The sequence below is a fragment of the Aquarana catesbeiana genome, linkage group LG06 (genome assembly GCF_042186555.1).
Source record: "Aquarana catesbeiana isolate 2022-GZ linkage group LG06, ASM4218655v1, whole genome shotgun sequence".
NCBI classification, from domain to species: domain Eukaryota; kingdom Metazoa; phylum Chordata; class Amphibia; order Anura; family Ranidae; genus Aquarana; species Aquarana catesbeiana.
Genome location: NC_133329.1, coordinates 250,786,483 through 250,808,277, shown reverse-complemented (window position 1 = coordinate 250,808,277; position 21,795 = coordinate 250,786,483). Strand labels below are relative to the sequence as shown.

General features: G+C 41.5%; 1 protein-coding gene across 1 annotated transcript in view; it reads right to left on the bottom strand.

The window, feature by feature from the left end:
• The window catches only part of ANKAR (ankyrin and armadillo repeat containing), a 122,863-nt gene that overhangs the window by 2,589 nt on the left and 98,479 nt on the right, over positions 1-21,795 (bottom strand). The window contains exons 20-23 of the mRNA XM_073633179.1: positions 19,672-19,789; positions 6,622-6,731; positions 5,420-5,616; positions 2,341-2,387 (exon numbers count right to left, since the gene is read on the bottom strand). Of these exons, the coding sequence (XP_073489280.1) occupies positions 2,341-2,387; positions 5,420-5,616; positions 6,622-6,731; positions 19,672-19,789 (472 nt within the window). The remainder of the gene's footprint in view (positions 1-2,340; positions 2,388-5,419; positions 5,617-6,621; positions 6,732-19,671; positions 19,790-21,795) is intronic.

The window sequence follows — 21,795 nt, the reverse complement described above, 5'->3', positions numbered from 1 at the left end:
TAAAAAAACCTTCTGACTTTACAATCCCTTTAAGCATAACAGCATGTGCATTGATACTTGTAACAACCTTAGGACAATTTCTAATTTTGTGAAAAGTTATTGTAAGTAGGGGATTGGCGCTGTCCAACTGTGATAATAATTATAAATGAAAAAAATGTTTGCTCAGCATATATATCCCAAATATTCGTGTCAAAAAATATTAAATATTATTGTGCATATAACAAAGTGTTTACAAAGACTGAAGTGTATCAAGTGTACATAATCCACCTATACAGTACAATACGGTAAAGTGCAACGTGCTCCTAAAGTGCGTGCAAAAAATCTTATATTCAATGGTTGTATATGTATAGAAAAGGTACCTATATCTTATAAAATGGCAGAAGAAACAAGATCCAATATATGAACACAATAATGATATTCAAAGCGAACAATTATGTGGAGAATAAAAAGTGAAAAAAATATAAAAAGACCCCAGCATGTGTGCATGAAAAATACAATTATGGCAATCAAAGCAAACAATTAATTGGAGAGAAGATGTGAAAAAAAATATATATATATAAAATATAAATTCCCAGCATATGTGCATAAAAATCCAAACAAAAAAAATGTTGGTGTGTAAAAAACAAAATTTATGAAAAGTAAATGTCCGCAAAAAAATCCTAAAAAATGTCCTCCTGGTGAAGAAAAGCGTGGTCACAGCATTCAACTGTTAATATCCCGTCCTTCCCACTTGTGTTTGCACTCACCGGACTCCCTAACCCCTGCAGGGGTAAAGGGCATATGCAGACAATCCTGCGATATCGGAACCGGGAAGTGATCCTCCGTCCAGGGGTGCTTTATCCTGCTCAGTTCTTAGATGTGATGGCTGTATTCCTTTATAGGTTTTCTTTCTTCTATTTTCATCTGGTGATCCAACTTGTAAGTCTCTTGGTTTTCAAAAGAACAAGCTCTCTTCCAGATGTATCAGTTTACCACTGGTGGTAGAGCCTGATATGCAGAGGATGGCCATCCTCTGCATAGATTTTTTGCACGCACTTTAGGAGCACGTTGCACTTTACCGTATTGTACTGTATAGGTGGATTATGTACACTTGATACACTTCAGTCTTTGTTATATGCACAATAATATTTAATATTTTTTGACACGAATATTTGGGATATATATGCTGAGCAAACATTTTTCTTCATTTATAATTATCATCACAGTTGGACAGCGCCAATCCCCTACTTACAATAACTTTTCACGTTTTGGATTTCACCTTGGTGATTTTCATTATAGGGGGGCAGCAGTCCTTTCCTAGGTTTTATATTCCTAAGCGCAGAACTACTGTCATTCAATTTCTAATTTTGTGATGCCTAAAGTTGGTGAAAAGTAGACTGGAGATGTTCCAGGTGTCCCATCTTATTTTATTCACAGGTACCTTCTTCTAAGGGCACATGGCACCAAGTGTCCCTACCAACTGTGGCCTGAAAAGTAATTTTATATACTTTACCAGAAGTAAGGTACTCAAAGGTAGAATGTACACTACCAGGAATGCAGGGGTGGTGTTTACTTTGCCTTGTCCATCATCAGTTGGGTCCAGCACTGCTTATGTATAGGGTGAGAGGAGCAGTACTACACTAAATATTCTTCTAGAAAAGCCAAAAAGCTTATCTACCCAGGACTATCTGTGCAGCACACCAGCAAACTGATGGGTATCTATATAGCATTAAGGCTAGAGGGCATCCATCTGGGGTTTCAAGAAGCAGGGACAGAAGGTACCTTGGATTCTTGCACACCTCGAGTACATAAAGGAAGGTGCCTAAATCCCAAAAGTAAAAATATTATATGTACTACCTACCTGTCCCAGGTTGTGAGTGATGAGCAACTTACCTTTCCAGGGGACTGGTAAAGAGCTAAAGTTTGGGGGGAGGATTCCAAAACGCCCTGTGCCTGTTTACAGGAATCAAAGAATGAACAGCTTACAGACACTGAGGCCCAGAAAATCCTGTTGCACCTTTAATAGGATGCTGTTCTGGGAGGAGGGCAGGCACATGATGGGAAGATGGGTTTGTATTCAAATTGCACACCTGTCCACCATCTTGCTATGAAAATATCAGTGTATATGCTTAATGTTTTTTGTGAGTGTCATTTTCGTAGTGCCGCTTTCATTACATTTAAAAGTGCTTCTTAATTTGTAAATTAATGAAAAAAAACAGAACAAATATGTTGAGAGTAAAATCGTATTATTACAGAGTTATCTAAAAGTTACACATTTCACTGTATCCCAATCAAATATCAACTTGATCATTCAGTGCAAAAATAAAAATGTAATAAGACAGCAGTCTAAGATGATCCTACCTTTCAATGATGTTGGGTGTACAGGAGGGCCACCATTTTTAACTAAACTATAAGAAAAAAAACAGACACAATAAGCATCCAAAAGCTAAAAGAACAAGTTACTTGTAATTATAGGTGCTGCTTGATTAATCAATAAAAAACACACCTATCAACTTGTATTGTTATTAGCTATCATTACTTTTGGGATGTTTTTTTCTTAAACCAATAATCATGGACACATTTAAAGACTCAAACCTCCTAAGACGCATAATTGCACTTGGAGAATAAAGGCAAGGGCCTTGCAGCATATTCGGTAGAGATCAGTACTGTTTTTTAGTCATGGTGATTTCCATGCATTTTATATACAGATATATTAAGTAATTGCAAATTTTAGCATATGAATTCCCTAATAAAGACAACATGCTATGTCTTTGCAAAGTAAACCCTGACCTTACAATGCTCTAATTAAAAAAAGCAGCAGGGGGTGGATTTAGAAAGAAAATAAGAGAATCCCAGGAGAGAAAGGAGATCGGATGGTAGGGGGACACAGCTGGAATTATAGTAAATTTTAAAACACACCCAACATCCTTAGAACCTTCATACACGAATATGAAAAATTTAGTGAGCTTTAGAAAGATAACTGTTTTGCGTTAAAATCTGCCTACAATCAATACTGTATATTAGGAAAGATTAATTTTTTTTTACAGAAATCTTTAAAAAAGTGCAACTGTGCCCAGGCTATAGACATTAAAAGATTTAAGTATTTTAACAAGCAATACATGAACCCTAAAACAAGCCTTCAATTACTTGTGTAACAGTGAGGGAAAAAAGTATTTGATCCCATGCTGATTTTGTACATTTGCCCACTGACAATGAAATGATCATTCTATAATTTTAATGGTAGGTTTAGTTTAACAGTGAGAGACAGAATAAGGAAAAAAAATTTAAAAAACACATTTCAAAAAAGTTATACATTGATTTGCATTTTAGTGAGTGTAATATGCATTTGACCCCTTCACAAAACATGACTTAGTACTTGGTGGCAAATCCCTTGTTGGCGATTACAGAGGTCAGACGTTTCTTGTAGTTGGTCACCAGGTTTGCACACATCTCAGGAGGGATTCTGTCCCACTCCTCTTTGCAGATCCTCTCCAGGTCATTAAGGTTTCTAGGCTGACGTTTGGTAACTCGAACCTTCAGCTCCCTCCACATATTTTCTATGGGATTAACGTCTGGAGACTGGCTAGGCCACTCCAGGACCTTAATGTGCTTCTTCTTGAGCCACTCCTTTGTTGCCTTGACACGGCGAGTTGAGTTGATGCCAAAGAGCTTGATTTTGGTCTCATCTGACCACAACACTTTCACCCAGTTCTCCTCTCAATCAGTTAGATGTTCATAAGCAAACTTCCAACAGCGGGCGCTGCAGGATTTCAGTCCTTCACGGCGTAGTGTGTTACCAATTGTTTTCTTGGTGACTATGGTCCCAGCTGCCTTGAGATCATTGACAAGATTCTCTCGTGTAGTTTTGGGTTGATTCCTCACCAGTCTCATGATCGCTGAAACTCCATGAAGTGAGATCCTGCATGGATGCCCAGACTGAGGGAGATTGACAGTTATTTTGCGTTTCTTCTAATTGGGAATAATCGCACCGACTGTTGTCACCCTCTCACCAAGCTGCTTAGCAACGGTCTTGTAGCCCATTCCGGCCTTGTGTAGGTCTACAATCTTGTCCCTGACATCCTTGGACAGCTCTTTGATTTTGGCCATGATGGAGAGATTGGAATCTGATTGATTGCTACTGTGGACAGGGGTCTTTTATATAGCTAACAAGCTGAGATTAGGAGCACTCATTTTAAAAGAGTGCTCCTAATCTCAGCTCGTTACCTGTATAACTTATTTGAAATGCATTTTTTTCTGGATATTTTTGTTGTTATTCTGTCTCTCACTGTTAAAATCAACCTGCCATTAAAATTATAGATTGATCATTTTTTTTGCCAGTGGGCAAAGGTACAAAATCAGCAGGGGATCAAATACCTTTTTCCCTTACTTGCAGCAGGCACTGTGGAGAAAATCCTTTACAGCAGAGGCACTTTTATTTTCAGAAGTTTAGCATATTCTGCTCCTCCAAAACATGAGTAACTTGGCAGCCTTTCAGCCTTCTAATCTATAATGTAAGACACAGAGCAGCGCATTGGGAGGAGGAGAGAGCAAATTGCCAAGAACAGACTTCAACACCTTCACTATTTCTCTTGTGAACTATGAGGATGACTCGCTACTCAGTGCCTGCAGCTACAAGGTCAGTGAGAGCTTTATTCAGGGGTTCCTCTAAAGCCAAGACTTTTTTTTTTTTAAGTTTTGGATAGATTTGAAAACGGAACACATGCCTGTTTTTTATTGCTGTCTGCCTTCGATAGGATGATTCATCCTCTAAATGTGCTGTTCACTATTGCCACTGAATAGAAGTGATGGGAAATCCCACATTTTAAAGTTGACAACAGATCATGGGTTAGGAGACAATTTCCAGTGGGAGCACTGGTAACAGTGACAATTGTCTTTTCCCTCACAATGGAGAGATTTCTTATCTATTGCTATTGTGTCTCCCAGACAGAAAGTGAGGCTAAATTTCCCCACAGGACACAGATAGCAAAAAAAATAAGGGATTATAAACATTTCCTATTCTATGCACAAGTTTTGTGGCACATTAAACCTGCAATAAAAATTTCTAGAAGTTAAGAGTTACTGAGAGAAGAGACATTCAAAGTCATAGGAGTTACTTCATCAGTGGCCCACCAAATGGCAAAAGAGGCGCAATGGAGGACCCAGAAGAAGTAGAGGGGAAGATGGACTTGCCATTGCTGGTGGAGGGCACACCCCCACCCAGCAGACTTTAGTTTCTTTCTGGCTGAAGCTTGACTTTCATCCATGTACTTCTTCTAGACTTTCATCCATGTGCTTCTTCTAGACTAGAAAATACTATTTTTTGGGTTGTTTGTTTTGAAGATGTCTGCAGTGCAAGATGCCTGTCCACAAACTGGCAACACAATTAAACATCTTTATGTTCAAACAAAAACCTTTACCAAATAAAATTGATGCTACTTACCTGAGGGAGGGGAGTCCAATTCTCCTCTGACTATCAAATTCTTCTATAAAGTCTTTGGAGATTTTTCCATCTTTGCTGAGGTTGTTGATGAGCAGATCATACAGTTCTGGTTGATTCCTGCACTCCATTAAAAGTTGACGATAGGCAGTACGGTTGAATGATAAATAACCCAACGCATCAGCACAGGCTACACGAACCTTTGCACACGATAGTTATTATAAGTTAAAATATTCTTTTTTACATATGTTTAGATTTTTTTTAACTTAAAATCTTAAACATGGGGTACATAAAAGGCATGTGAGCAAGTCAGTGGGTCTTATGCCCTGTACACACGAGCAGACTTTTGGGCCGTACTGGTCCGATGGACCGAATCCGGCGGACAATCCGACCGTGTGTGGGCTTCATCGGACCTTCAGCGGACTGTTTCTGTTGAAAATCTGACGGACTTTAGATTTGGAACATGTTTCAAATCTTTACAGCGGAACTCCGCCGGACCCAGTTCCTATCGAAAAATCTGCTCGTCTGTATGCTAGACCGACGAAAACCAACACTAGGGCAACTATTGGCTACTGGCTATGAATTTCCTTATTTTAGTCCGGTCGTACGTCATCACGTACGAATCCGGCGGACTTTGGTGTGATCTTGTATAGGCAAGTCCGTTCGTTTTTTGCCGAAAAGTCCGCCCGTGTGTACAGGGCATAACAGTAGATTTAATAAATAAAAAATAAAATAAAATGAAACAATTACATATAGCAACCAATCAGATGTTGTTTTAAAACCTGCATTAGACAAAGGCCAATCAGTATGACTGTTGTGGGTAATGATCCCAGTTTTAAGTGTTGCAATTCAGACTAATTTACTGTTACTGTATGTTTAGGGAAAAGTTGATCTGTATGGTGGTCTATAAACACATTCTAAATATTTTACATATGAGCTTGACTCCAAACTGATTTTCATTTAGAAGCAGAGTATGATCCCGTGTTTATGTTCAGTACTCATTTTTGCTTAAAATATAAAGTTAGGTGATAAATAAAATAAAGAAAACAAAACATGCAAGAAAGGGAAGGTATGCAAAGGAAAAAAGAATGAGGAAGCCTTTTCCTCCAGCGAGATTGGCGAATAAAATTACTGTATATCAGTGTAATCCTGTAAGCAAAAAACAAAAAAGATAAAAAACATATTTCAATAAATCTACTAGTTACCTCTTCTTCTTCAGACTTTAAATGGTTACAAAGGCACTCCACAGTTCCCAGCGTAGTTATGGCTTCTGGTATGCCGGCCCTTGTGTGAGCCAAACAAGCCAGCAACTCCCCTGTCAAAAAGAAATGTTGCCATAATAACAGATTTTCAAAAATCATTCATTTAATTAAAAAATTAAAAAAAAAATTTGGATACTGAAGGGATAGGAAATTTTTAAAAAAGTTAGGTATCTGAGTAATATTTTTTAGGACACTACTGTCACTTGAAAAGCACCAATAAATATGGAGAGTAGTTATCACAACAGAATATTCAGATAAAAGGTAAATACATTGTATATGTCAATTTAATAGACCTAAATTGTATATTCAATTTTACATGATTTAATTCTTTACTTATCAACAGATATTTAGAACCCATTTCCTGTATGAGGAGTCAGGGGGTTCCTCTTTCTTTCCTCTTTCAGAGTCACATTGCCCTACATTAGCAAGGTGACAGTCCAGGCAAACAATCCATCCTCCCCAGGAACAACAAAAAGCCAGCCCTGGGGGCGTGGTCTGGACATGGCTGAGTAGGGACGTGTTCTTGCGGAGCTCCCGGTCTGTCCTGGCCTTTCCAGCCCTAATTTCAGCAATATACAGTCAGGTCCATAAATATTGGGACATCGACACAATTCTTTCTGGCTCTATATACCACCACAATGGATTTGAAATGAAACGAACAAGATGTACTTTAACTGCAGACTTTCAGCTTTAATTTGAGGGTATTTACATCCAAATCAGGTGAACGGTGTAGGCATTAAAACAGTTTGTATATGTGCCTCCCACTTTTTAAGGGACCTAAAGTAATGGGACATTTGGCTGCTCAGTTGTTCCATGGCCAGGTGTGTGTTATTCCATCATTATCCCATTTACAAGGAGCAGATAAAAGGTCCAGAGTTAATTTCAAGTGTGCTATTTGCATTTGGAATCTGTTGCTGTCAACTCTCAATATGAGATCCAAAGAGCTGTCACTATCAGTGAAGCAAGCCATCATTAGGCTGAAAAAACAAAACAAAACCATCAGAGAGATAGCAAAAACATTAGGTGTGGCCAAATCAACTGTTTGGAACATCCTTAAAAAGAAAGAATGCACCGGTGAGCTCAGCAACACCAAAAGACCTGGAAAACAACTGTGGTGGATGACCGAAGAATTCTTTCCCTGGTGAAGAAAACACCCTTCACAACAGTTGGCCAGATCAAGAACACTCTCCAGGAGGTAGGTGTATGTGTGTCAAAGTCAACAATCAAGAGAAGACTTCACCAGAGTGAATACAGAGGGTTCACCACAAGATGTAAACCATTGGTGAGCCTCAAAAACAGGAAGGCCAGATTAGAGTTTGCCAAACAACATCTAAAAAAGCCTTCACAGTTCTGGAACAACATCCTATGGACCGATGAGACCAAGATCAACTTGACCAGCGTGATGGGAAGAGAAGAGTATGGAGAAAGAAGGGAACTGCTCATGATCCAAAGCATACCACCTCATCAGTGAAGCATGGTGCTGGTAGTGTCATGGCGTGGGCATGTATGGCTGCCAATGGAACTGGTTCTCTTGTATTTATTGATGACGTGACTGCTGACAAAAGCAGCAGGATGAATTCTGAAGGTTTCGGGCAATATTATCTGCTCATATTCAGCAAAATGCTTCAGAACTCATTGGACAGTGCTTTACAGTGCAGATGGACAATGACCCAAAGCATACTGTGAAAGCAACCAAAGAGGTTTTTAAGGGAAAGAAGTGGGATGTTATGCAATGGCCAAGTCAATCACCTGACCTGAATCTAATTGAGCATGCATTTCACTTGCTGAAGACAAAACTGAAGGGAAAATTCCCCAAGAACAAGCAGGAACTGAAGACAGTTGCAGTAGAGGCCTGGCAGAGCATCACCAGGGTTGAAACCCAGCGTCTGGTAATGTCTATACGTTCCAGACTTCAGGCTGTAATTGACTGCAAAGGATTTGCAACCAAGTATTAAAAAGTGAAAGTTTGATGGATGATTGTTAATCTGTCCCATTACTTTTGGTCCCTTAAAAAGTGGGAGGCACACATACAAACTGTTGTAATTCCTACACCGTTCACCTGATTTGGATGTAAATACCCTCAAATTAAAGCTGAAAGTCTGCAGTTAAAGCACACCTTATTTGTTTAATTTCTTTCCAATATTTTTATTGAAAATAGTATATAGAAAATATACAATACATATTTCTTAAATACAAACAGCAATTTAGAAGAAATTAAAAGAACAGAACTCGGCCAACATGGCCTGCACATATTACATGTAGCGAAATGTAACAGTTTAACTGGCTAAGTATAACATCTCTACATCTGTCTGTCCTTATACTTTAGTTGCCCCAGAATCATTACCATATCACTCATGTATTCCTTGTCGAGAGGGTGTGGTGGCGGGCACCCACCCGTCCACCCCCTATGGGATCTACACTGTGGACGGGAGGCCCCCAGCCCCCCCCGACTTATGAGCGGCAATACTACTATCACTTCTTGATTCTTTGCAATATTGCGAGGGCAACAATACAAGGCAGGAAAGCCTGCGTAGACTAACAAAAATAAAAAGGGAGAGCAAAAGAGCAAGGGAGAGAAAGAAGAGGAAAAGAAAGGGTGGGGGGAGTATTGAGGTTGAGTGCACCCTATTTGTTTAATTTCAAATCCATTGTGGTGGTGTATAGAGCCAAAAAGAATTGTGTTGATCTCCCAATATTTATGGTCCTGACTGTAAATCAGAAAACACGGCATGTACTCTGCTGGGAAGCGAAGAGGGAAAAACAGAAAGAAGCCGCTTCCCAGACCACATGCAAGCGGAGAAATTCAAAGATACTTCCCCAGCTCCCAGGAGTCATCTCCGGCCCCTAAGATGGCGGACACCACAAGGCATGGCGGACATGTGAGTTTAATACAGCGTGACTCACATACATCACCCATGGCCTCACACACCCTGGAAGGAGAGCTCGACACACCAGCGGTAGTCCGCCTCTACTCCCAAGATTCTATCCACCCGCACCTGACGCCTCTCACCCTACAGGCGGATGCAGAGCTAAGGGCGCTGCTGCAGGCCCTGCCTACGAGAGCCGACATAGAATCCCTTGCCAGCAGGCTAGAAGCCTCCCATTGAAATGACATAGCGGCGGTACGCACGGACATCACCTCACTAACAGAACGGATGGGAGCAGGGGAGGCTACAGTGACGGCACTGGAGAGGAGATTGCGGCAGGTGGAAGACGCTCAAGCCAGACAGGCAGCATCGGTGCTCACCCAGCAACTACACCTGGAAGAAATTGAAGACCACAGCAGGAGGAACAACCTGCGACTCCGGGGATTACCCGATGTGACAGACCTAGCTAGGACAGAGGCTTTTGGAGGGGACTGAATGCTAGCCTCTTGCCGCCTGATCATGGGCCCTGGCATTTGGGGGAACTGTGCTCTTTGTGAGCTGTATGCCTGGGGACCCTTGAGGTGGTGTTACTTTGGATTCAGGTCCATATCCCCCCAGGAGACACAGACTTTGGGAAGCCTATATTTGCCATATTACAAATAGTGGCTGATTCATACTGTTGGGACACATACTGTTAGATGCTAATGTCATCAACTCCAGCCATCTGTCTGTTGTCGTCTATAATGTAAATGAGTCTAGTCTGGCTTGCCACAGCTTCTAAGAGTCTTTCACCCATTGTTGTTTGTTCTAATTAACCCTGCTATTGTATGAAGGAGTTCTGTGTGGATAATGTTGATTGTGTTTTCTGAGCTAAAAGAGAAGTCTGTCCTAAAGGTCATGTCTCTTAGTCACTTAGGCTGTCTAAAGGTTTAGATAATTAGCTCATGTTAATTAGGTTTCTGGTGACAGTTTGTCATCCTGCTGTATATATTTATGTGAAAATCTGAAATAAAAGGTTATTCCTGATGTACTCCAAGACTGGCGTGGTCTGTTTTACCCTACATTGAGCTATGACTAGTGAATGGGAAAGCTAAGGGGTCTTGGATTGTAATAGTAATCTTGGAATAAGCACATAAGGAAATCATCCTACGGAAAGCATGGGAGGTAAGAGACACTGAATTCGATGGGGAGGTTACCCAGATCCTGCCGGATCTCTCACAAGCCACCTTGTGAGAGATCCGGCAGTCTGTACTGGAAATCGCACAGCACTCCGGCATTACCTACAGATGGGGCTTCCCCACTGCGGTGACATTCAAGAAACAATCACAATCTTTCACCCTACGTTTGCCATCAGAACTCCCTGCACTCTTTGATTTCCTGGAAACAGACCTGGTAGAAGTTTCAGATTGGCTCCAGGTGATCCCACGATTCACTCCCCGCCTGGGCGGATTGAGTCAAAGGAGAACCTGCTCGCCGAGACCACAGAGAAGCCGGCGTAGATCCCGCATCACCTCACAAGAGGAATCCAGGGAAATCTAGCGGCAGCTGCCGAAGCGGTGAGATTTTACACAGACCAATACCACCACTAGTGCCTCGGCCCTAATGTCCCTCTTGTTTTACCCCCTTGTTATACCCCCCATGTTGGAGCCCCCTGACACCTTTCCCCAATGTGAGGCCACCTATACGAGGTACAATCTTCCTCCTGATAAAAACTCGTCACAATCCTTACTCCTTAGTTAACTCTCAAGCCACTGATTTGGCATTTGCGGTCGGTGATGGACGGTGGGAGGGGGTTGGTCACCAGGGATTGGAGTAGGAAATGGGACCGGGTAATTGATCCTGAACCCCCCCAGTATTATCACCGGGTGATATGGACACCTGAAACTGGCCCCTGAGACTGCCACTAATAGGAAGCTACCTCCCCCCCACCACATGAACTCCAAACGACCTGCACTGGAACTCCTGAACTAGAACTCTGAATGTGTCACAATACTGACGACACTATTACATCCAGGAACCAAATGTGATTTTGAAAGGAATACTTTGTGGGGAGATGGGGGTTAACGGAAGTGACGGCAGATGGGGACACACTCCCACTGAGAAGAGGAATTGTGGTCCCACAATTTACGAGCCTGCATGTACCTGGGGAAGTTCCATGATCCTCATAGGAGCAAGAGAGCTCACAGAAACACTATCACCTAACAGATGTTTTATTCCTTACAGGTTGCTGTTGTGCCTTACCAGGGTCTGGCCTCCATGGGGGACTAGGGTGGAGTGGACCATTAGACATGCCCGTGAAGGTTTTAAGGCCTTAATTTTTTTCTCTAAACACCGGCTACCGGGGGGCCCCGCCTACCCGTCAGGTGTGGTGGAGGTGGACAACCATAGCCACCCATCTACATCCCTGACTTATTTTCATTGAGTCCACAACCCCCCCCCACGGTGGGCCAACCCGATAATACTGCACTGCAGTCAATATTACCAGATACTAAGCAATACATTTAATATGTATGGAAGGGGTGAGCTCCTAGACTATACTAATGGAAGACAGAGACCACTGACATCTTCCAGGGGTCATCTCAAGTAGGGTTCTGAGCAGAAGGGAAGTGTTCCTAAAATGGGGGGCTGACTTGACCTCAGCGACTTTGAAGTGACATACCATTTTTCTATGCTTCCCCCAGTCCACTTTTGGGGAACATGGGCTGATGCTGACAGGGACGGACGTGGTCCCTTATTACAAGAGAACACGACCGCACTTGCGGTAGACATATCTCAAGCTTGCCCACCCCAGAACAATTTGCCGGAGGGCACCGACAGGGGAATTAAAGAAACACCGACTTGGTAAGGTAGACTAGACAGAGGCCAAGGGGCAATACCCCTGTTAGGCACCAGTTCTGCCAACCACAGTTTTAAGGTAATTGCTAAGGGATCTACATTTAATGATCTGAATCTGGGATTCTATATGGTTACACATGTGAATGTATATATATTGTTACTTGTTTATTCGCTTACTTATTTCTTGGTTTTTTGATTCTCTCAGAGTGCATGCCAAGGTTATACCCTAGGTTATACCCTAGGGCTGAGAGGTCTGGACGAGTCTGGGTAGACTTCCCCGGTCGTAGTCTAACCTCCTCCCCACTAGGTCTAAGCACCATACCCGGTGACAACCGGAGTGTGCTTCATTGCAGACTTTTGCATAAGATTGTTTCTTGACAATTTGTACTAGACAAGACAATCTATAGTGTTTATTGTCCGCGTTACTCTCTCTTGAGCTATCCTTGCTCTTTCATTCCTACCCCCTTCCCTTCTCTAATCCCGCCAACCTTTTCTCAATCACACCCCCCCTTAACACGGGCGTGATGGATCACGTTACCATCCTCTCGCTGAACACCAAAGGGTTGAATGTACCCAAGAAACGCCATATGCTCTTGAATGATCTTAAAAGAGCTCGAGCAGATATAGTGTTCATACAGGAAACTCACTTCAAAACAGGCATGCCACCATGCCTGAAGAACAGGTATTTTCCGATAGCCTATCATGCCACAAATCCTACGGCCAAATCCAAAGGAGTATCTATACTCCTTGCGGGAAAGGTACCCTGGACCTGCCGCGACACTAAGGTAGACCCTGAGGGACAATATGTGTTCATTAAAGGGCTAATAGAGGAAGTGCTAGTGACACTAGCCACTGTCTATGCACCAAATGATAGACAGGATACCTTCATACATAATACACTGTCCCTCCTGATGGACTTCAGCGAGGGACATCTGATTCTAGGAGGTGATTTTAATGTACCCCTAGCCCCAACAGTAGACACATCCTCTGGTACCTCATCCGTGCGAACCAGTGTACACAAACGCATCACCCAAAATCTCCATGAAGCCCAGCTGATAGACATATGGAGACTTCACAACGCAGGGGAAAAGGACTACACATTCTATTCGTCCCCCCACAAAATATACTCACGTATCGACTATTTTCTGATACCATATGGCCAATTGGAGGCAGAGCACGACCCAGTGATAGGTAATATCACTTGATCGCACCATGCTCCCATTACCATGCGCTACACCCTCTCACAGACCTCAACGACTCAAGCAAAGTTTTGGAAACTGAATGAAAGCCTACTGTGGACCCCTATAGTGCTGACAGACATTACAAACAAACTGAAACATTATTTCCAAACCAATGACGTTGCTGACTGTGACCCAGGGATATTATGGGAAGCTCACAAGTCCGTAATCAGGGGGGTCCTGATCAAACACGGAGGACATAGCAAACAAGAATGGGAAAAGCAGCTACTTCTAAATAAGAAACTAAACACAAAAGCAACCCAATACCCTCACTAGAAGCAGAACTGCTGACTCTCAGAAGACAAACAGTAGATATTTTACAGTACAAAGCCAAAGCGGCATTACAATTCTGTAGGAAACTTTCCTACGAATCAGGTAACAAGTGCGGGAAACTACAGGCCAAAGCAGTTAGACAACAGAGATTACACGCATATATACCCCAAATCATTTCACCCTCGGGACACAAGAAAGTAATGCCTACCCAAATTACACAGGAATTCCAGGCCTACTATACTTCCTTATACAATCTCCCGAAACAGCATAATAGTGACAACGAAATAAAAGACTATCTTACCTTATCAGACATCCCTAAACTCTCAGAGAAAACAGGGGCAGCAATGGAGGAACCCATCACGTTGATGGAACTACAATGCGCCATCAAAGGCATGAAACCAGGTAAACCACCAGGCCCCGACGGGTTTACCCTACAATACTATCAAACCCTATTACCAGTACTAGGCCCATACATGGTCAAACAAACTATTCAACAATCTTACGGAGGGAGGACACTTACAAAGAGATACCTTAAGAGCCCACATCTCCCTCATACCTAAAGAGGGAAAAGACCCACCCGCCTGCAGCAGCTATAGACCTATATCCCTCCTGAATATAGATCTTAAACTCTTCACTAAGAAACTAGCCAACAGACTATCTCAACCTCAACATATGACAGACATAATACACTTAGACCAAGTAGGTTTCGTTCCCTCGAGAGAAGCTAGAGACAATACCACCAAGGTACTTAATCTAATACATAGGGCCTCAGCGACCAAAACTTCATGCATTTTTCTCAGCACAGATGCTGAGAAAGCATTTGACCGCGTGGGTTGGGAATTTATGTCCTCCGTTCTTAAACACATCGGACTCGGTAATAATATGCTACACTGGATCTCCAACATTTACTCTATACCCTCAGCCCAGGTAAAAGCCAATGGAGTCTTCTCCGACCCCTTCACCATCTCAAATGGTACCAGGCAGGGCTGTCCTCTGTCACCCCTTCTCTCCGCCCTAGTACTAGAGCCCTTCTTATGCACGATACGCCGGAATCTGGATATATCAGGAATTACCATAGACCAGGCCCAAAAGAAGATCTCTGCATATGCAGATGATCTTTTATTTTCCTTTACTAACCCTGTAGTGTCCCTCCCAAACCTTATTAAAGAATTTAAGAGATATGGGAACATATCTAATCTAAAAATTAACTTCGACAAGTCTGCAGCTATGGGCATCAACATTACACCAGACAACCTAACCTCTATGAAAACTAAATTTAAATTCAAATGGTCAGATAGCCATCTTGTCTATCTAGGGACCAATATCCCCTGTGACTTTACACGCACATTTGAACTCAATTTTCCCCCCAATGTTAACAAAGGCAAGAATGCTGCTTGATGAGTGGAACAGGGGACTCCACTCCTGGTTCGGCAGATGTAATCTGATCAAAATGTGCATTCTACCGAAATTTCTTTACTTGTTCCAAGCACTGCCAATCAAGATCCCACCGCTATACTTTAGACAAGTGCACTCACTGTTCACCAAATTTATATGGTCACATACGAAACCACGACTACGCAAACGATACCTGACGCTACCAAAACACTATGGAGGACTAGCCCTTCCTGACATAAAAAACTACTACCAAGCAGTACACCTAGGGAGAATTATCGATTGGAACAGACATGAACAAACCAAATTATGCACGCAAATAGAACGCGCCCAGGTGAGTGTCCCACTAAAGGGAGCGATATGGTGCTATGACCAACTCCCTCAAGACATGGCAACACATCCTATCATAGGAGCCATGTTACGCATAGGCTCAATAATGATAAACACATCCTCCCTGACATCGAGACATTCCCCGCTACTCCCTATTCTAGGCAACCCAGCATTTACGCCAGGACTAGACCAATCAGAGTATGAGACGCTTTTGACAGCAGGTAAAGACTGTGTTTTACATTACGTAAACGGGGATCAATGGACATCGATCCAATCACTGATGGGCGACACCGGGGGCTTCCAGCTCTCATTTTCAAAGGCAATCCGTTTACATCACTTCATTCACTCATTACCAGACCCAGTACAATTCAAGCGCAATTTGACAACATTTGAGGACTACTGTAGAGACGAGGGAATATTACCCCAAGTACTGTCAAAAACATACGCTTTACTTAACACCCCATCGGAACAACCTGATTTGGTGTTCCTGCAAAATTGGGAAAGCGACCTGCAGCGTACTTTTACTGACGTGCAGAAACTAAACATTCTCAGATTCTCTCTAAAATCGTTCATCTGCACAAGAATACAAGAAACGAACTACAAGATCCTAAGGTGGTATTATGCACCTCAGTTACTACACAGATTCTTCCCTACCACAACGGATAAATGCTGGAGATGCCAAACAGACACTCCTCCATATCTTCTGGTCCTGCCCACTACTACTACACTTTTGGACAACAATAGAGACAGTCATACAAAAATTCACAGATCACACAACTCAGAAAGATCCAGCGTTCTTCTTGCTGCATGCCACCACAATCCTGGCGCAGTCGTATAAGAAATCTATTGTACGACACATACTCAAGGCCGCAAAATCTTGCATTCCAGCTACATGGAAACAAAACACAACCCCATCCATTGGATTGTGGCTGCGTAAAGTAGAAGACATTAAAAAACTAGAAGAAAAACAAGAAAAACACTCTAAAGTCTGGAGGATTCTCTGATGAAGGACAGTCCCTGCTAAACTCTTAACAGATATCCCGGAACTGGCCAACTAAATAGTGACACCATCACTACATCCATCACACCCGTGTTGAACAATACCCCCCCTCTTCCTCCGCTTTCTTTATCTTCTATTTCCTCAACTGTTGTTTCTACCTCTAGACACCTTACTACCTTCCTTCCTTTCCATTTTTTGCTATTATGGTCGGGGCATAGACAATCCGACTCAACATACAGAACAGTACCTAAGACAACACCACATATAGAAATACATAGGATCAGGAATAGTTACTGTTAAACTTGTATAAGCACAATACTGTTTTGTCTGCCTATTGTGACAACTTATATGGTCAACATTATAGATGGAAATTGGGCCCTCTCGAAGGCCAACATGTGTGTTTAATTGCCTGTTCTAGCCACAGTTGTACTGTACCTTTTCTGTACCTCCTTTTATGAAAAATCAATAAAAATTTATATTTGAAAAATAAAAAGCCAGCCCTCTCCCTGGGGGAGGATGAATTGTTTGCCTGGCCCTTCTTTTTGAGTAATCTGTGGATTGCTTATGCCTTATGAAATGATTATCTCTATGAGATATTATATAATAATACACACATTATATACAACTCTTTTTCTGCTTTCTCTTTGTAGGACTGCTTTGCTGGAAGGGTGCTTTTGAGCCTTTAAATTTATGCAATAGTGGGATTTCCCACTGCTGGATACTTTTCCCTCCTTTGTGGGCGGCTCCCTGAAATTCAGGAAAATCCAACTGCTGATTGGCTCTCACACATTCCAGTAGTTATTGACTTGTTTCTAATGAAATGAGGAAATCCATTGGTCAGATCTATATAGCCAAATGAGTAAGGTTATTTTCTACATTTGGACAAATTGGATGTGTTTATATTAGGTATTAGCGACATCTCATCTAACGTTATTTAATATACTTCTTTTATATAGCTTTAAAGAAGTCTTCTCTCCCTATGGTTGCAATGTTTTGCCTTGACCCAGGTTTTGGAAGATTTGTCTGATCTTCTCAAGAATTGACTTTAGATTGGTAGATTTTCCTCTCGGCCTGATAATAATTTACATGTGATTTTTTTTTTATATTAATAACTACTGTAACTATATTGTAATAATATTTCAATGTTATCAAATGTTAATATCATATATCCTCTTTGCAGTATTTAACTTCATGCAGCACTATAAATTTCCTGAAGAAGCTCTTTCAGAGCAAAACATGTTGAGTACAAGTGGCTGCAATGGTGTATGAAACGTATACAATTGCTTATCGAATGTATTTTTAACCCCTTGCCGACTGGCTCACGCCGATATACGTCAGCAGAAGGGCACGTACAGGCATATTAACGTACCTGTACGTTGCCCTTTAAGACGTGGCATTGTGGGCGCAGCGCAAGCTCCTAGTGACAGGACACTGATCACAGCTCCCTACTGGTTAACCCCTTCACTGCCAGTCACATTTACACAGTAATCAATGCATTTTTAATCGCACTATCGCTGTATATATCGCTGTATAAATGTGAATGGTCCCAAAATAGCGCCACAAGTGTACGATCTGTCTGCCATAATGTCGCAGTCACAATAAAAATTGCAGATCGCCGCCATTACTAGTAAAAAAAAAAAAAATTTTATAAAAATACCATAAAACTATCCCCTATTTTGTAGACGCTATAACTTTTGCGCAAACCAATCAATAAATGCTTATTGTGATTTTTTTTTTTACCAAAAATATGTAGAAGAATACGTATCGGCCTAAACTGAGGGAAAAAAAATGTTTTTTTATATATTTTTGGGATATTTATTATAGCAAAAAGTTAAAAAATTGCGTTTTTTTCAAAACTTTTGCTCTTTTTTTGTTTATAGCGCAAAAAATAAAAACCGCAGAGGTGATCAAATATCACCAAAAGAAAGCTCTATTTGTGGGGAAAAAAGGACGTCAATTTTGTTTGGGAGCCACGTCGCACGACCGTGCAATTGTCAGTTAAAGCGATGCAGTGCCGAATCGCAAAAAGCGCTCTGGTCTTTGGCCGGCCAAATGGTCCGGGGCTGAAGTGGTTAAACATATTGTTATTCAAATAAAATGTATATATTTTTAAATATATTGTTTACTATTTATAATTGGCACTCTAAAAGTCCTACTTTTTGTGTCCTTGAAAGTAGAAACAGTTAGGCTGGCCATACATTATACAAAGTTCTTGTACAATTTTCCTTCAGATTTACTAAAAATACATAATATGAGGTTAAACCTAAACACTTTCAATTTATATGTAATCAGGTACTACATAGTTGAAGGTAAATCTAAATGAAATTGAATAAGAAAAGTGCATAATGTATGGCCATTTTTAAACAGAATGGCAGACTGGTGTTATGTAACATGTACAGTTGCTTACATCTCTAGCACAAATGGTTGGCACAGTAAAAATTTTTTAAGGAAATCCATTTTTAAATAAGCAATCACTTTGAACACTGTTACAATTTTACAATAGTAATATTAGAAGTAGAACTATAATCAAGATTTTTTTTTGCCATCTGAGTCCCATTGCGAAGATTTACCTTAACCTCTTGTCCCATAGCCAAAACAAGAAATGAGAGGGAATCTCTAAAAATTAGGGGAATCCCTTGCCCCCCCCCCCCCAGGTCACCAGAACTAGCTTCCCCATTGGAAGATTTCCCCTCTATTATTTTTCTGGGGACAACCCAAAATTTGGGATTTTCTTTCATTTTATTGGTAACTGTAAACAGGACAAATAGAGAGGGTGAATCTCCCTAACGGGGACACAGACAGCAATAAAAACATAATAGATGTTCTAATCCCTCTCCACTCTGTAAAAAAAAAAAAAGTTTTGCCTTTAGTTATACTTTAAACTTGTTCACAAACACCTAAGTGTAGTTAGAAAATATGCTCTGTCTATGGCCAGCCTTAGATTTAAATACTTCTGGCCGGACCATTATTACATGTTCATTTAGAGTGTGAATTACTATAAATACACAACATACAAACTAAAATATATATAATTAAAGTATACATCCATGCCTCCTACCTGCTAGCACAATTGTGGCTGGCTTCCTTGCTTGTAGGAGCTCTGACAATATTGTCACACCTTGAGCAGAAAGTGTGACTTGATCCATGTCCACAACAATTCTGGACAAAACAACAATCTATAGGAAATTTATATGAAATGGGTATATACGTTAGCACTTGCCCTTTCCACATAAAAAGCATCTTTTATTTAATTTTGAAGATGTTTACACCATCGTTAAATTTTTCGTGCACCATTTATGGTCTTGTGGCTTGGGCAGCAAGGTACAAGGAGCGAGTAGTACCAAAATTTAGAATTCCAGACATTTGGGACACTGTGTAAAATCTACATAAAAACAGAATGCAATGATTTGCAAATCTCATAAACCCATACTTTACTCACAATAGAAAACATCAAATGTTTAAAAAAAAATAACATTTCAGGAAAAAAGGCAATTTTGAATTGTTGGCAGCAACATGTCTCAAAAAAGTTGGGACAGGCCACATTTTCCACAGTGTAGCATCCCCTCTTCTTTTAACAACACTCTCTAAATGTTTGGGAACTGAGACCAGTTGCTGGAGTTTTGGGAGAGGAATGTTGTCCCATTCTAGCCTGATATAGGATTCTAACTGCTCAACAGTCCTGGGTCATCTTTGTCTTTTTTTTTTTCAAGATGTGCCAAATATTTGCAATTGGTGAAAGGTCTGGACTGCAGGCAGGCCAGTTAAAGGCACATTTCACATTTGGGAACATGTTACATGTTCCACCCGTTTTTAGGGTTGAACATGTAACATGTTCCCAATGCTGCAGACACTGCCCGATTCCCCCCTCCCTGTGACAGCAATATAGGGAGAAGTTTCTTGTACTAGCTGTCACTTTTTAAAATCAGCGCGGCCGCGCAGGGCTCTGCCCACACGCCCTCGTCATTCATTTACACAGCTCTGTGTATGAATGAACTACAAGCCCCAACATCCTTTGCAGCTGTCAGCTTGTAATTCTCAATGCTTGCAAGGATCCAACCCATTTTATATACTTCTTAATGAACTACCACAGAGCTCCACATTCATTGATTCTTCCAGTCAGATTGTATCTGCCTGCCCATATGGGATGTATGGGAACACAGATACGGTGACAGATCCACAGGAGACCTGCATGGCACCAGTGATCTGACCCCAGATTCCGCCCCCCCATGTGAATGGGGGTACATCGTACACCTACCCATTCACCCAAAAAATCAGTAAAATGTTAACAAAAACAAGAGCCGGTTTTTGACAAGTCCTTTATTACATTAGAAGCCCGGAGCCATCTTCTCCTGGAGCCGTCATCTACCAGTGTCGTTGTCTTCTTCTTCTTGTGCTGTCTTCTCCTGCAGAGCTGTGTTCTTCCTCACCGCCAATGCCTTCTTCCTTGCCACCGCTGTGTTCTTCCTCGCTAAGAAAAACGAAAAAAGCCAGTCTTGTCCTGAAGCTGTCTTCCTCCGTTGTGATATCCCCACTGTCTGGCACCTCTTATATAGCCACGGAGCGTGGCTATCCAATGACGTTGACTGGAGAGCCCAGCCCTTGTGACATCACAAGGGCCAGGCTCTCCGGGCGATGTCACTGGAGACCTGGGGGGGAACCCCACGCTGTTTTTTTGTGAATTATTTTTCCGGCATTTTTTTGTTTCTTTTTACATTCAGCTTCAGTGGGGAAGCCTCATCGGTTGTTAAGGACGTGGCGGCCGGCTTCCCGGCCATCTCCTTAGCAACCAGATATATACAGTGTGTTTAAAGAGAAAAAAAACTGCATGCAAAAATACATAAAAAACGCAGGTTTAAAAACGCAAAATGCACTGCAAAACGTGCCTCAAAAAACGCATCAAGTTCAGCCACATATATGTGAACCTAGACTAAAATGCTCTTTTTATACCCAATCATGTTACTGACCTATTGTCAATTAACTTAGTTGCAAAATGTCCTTCCAGCTCTTCCTTGTTAGTAACACTTTGCCAGCTTTCTGTTGCCCTGTCCCAACTTTCTTGAGATGTGTTGCTGCCATCCAGTGGCGTCTCCAACTTTCATATTTAGGGGGGGCACATGGGGGGACAGGGACAAAAGTAGGGGGGCAACTATAAAATGCAATTTTATATCCTGGGGCCCTTTAC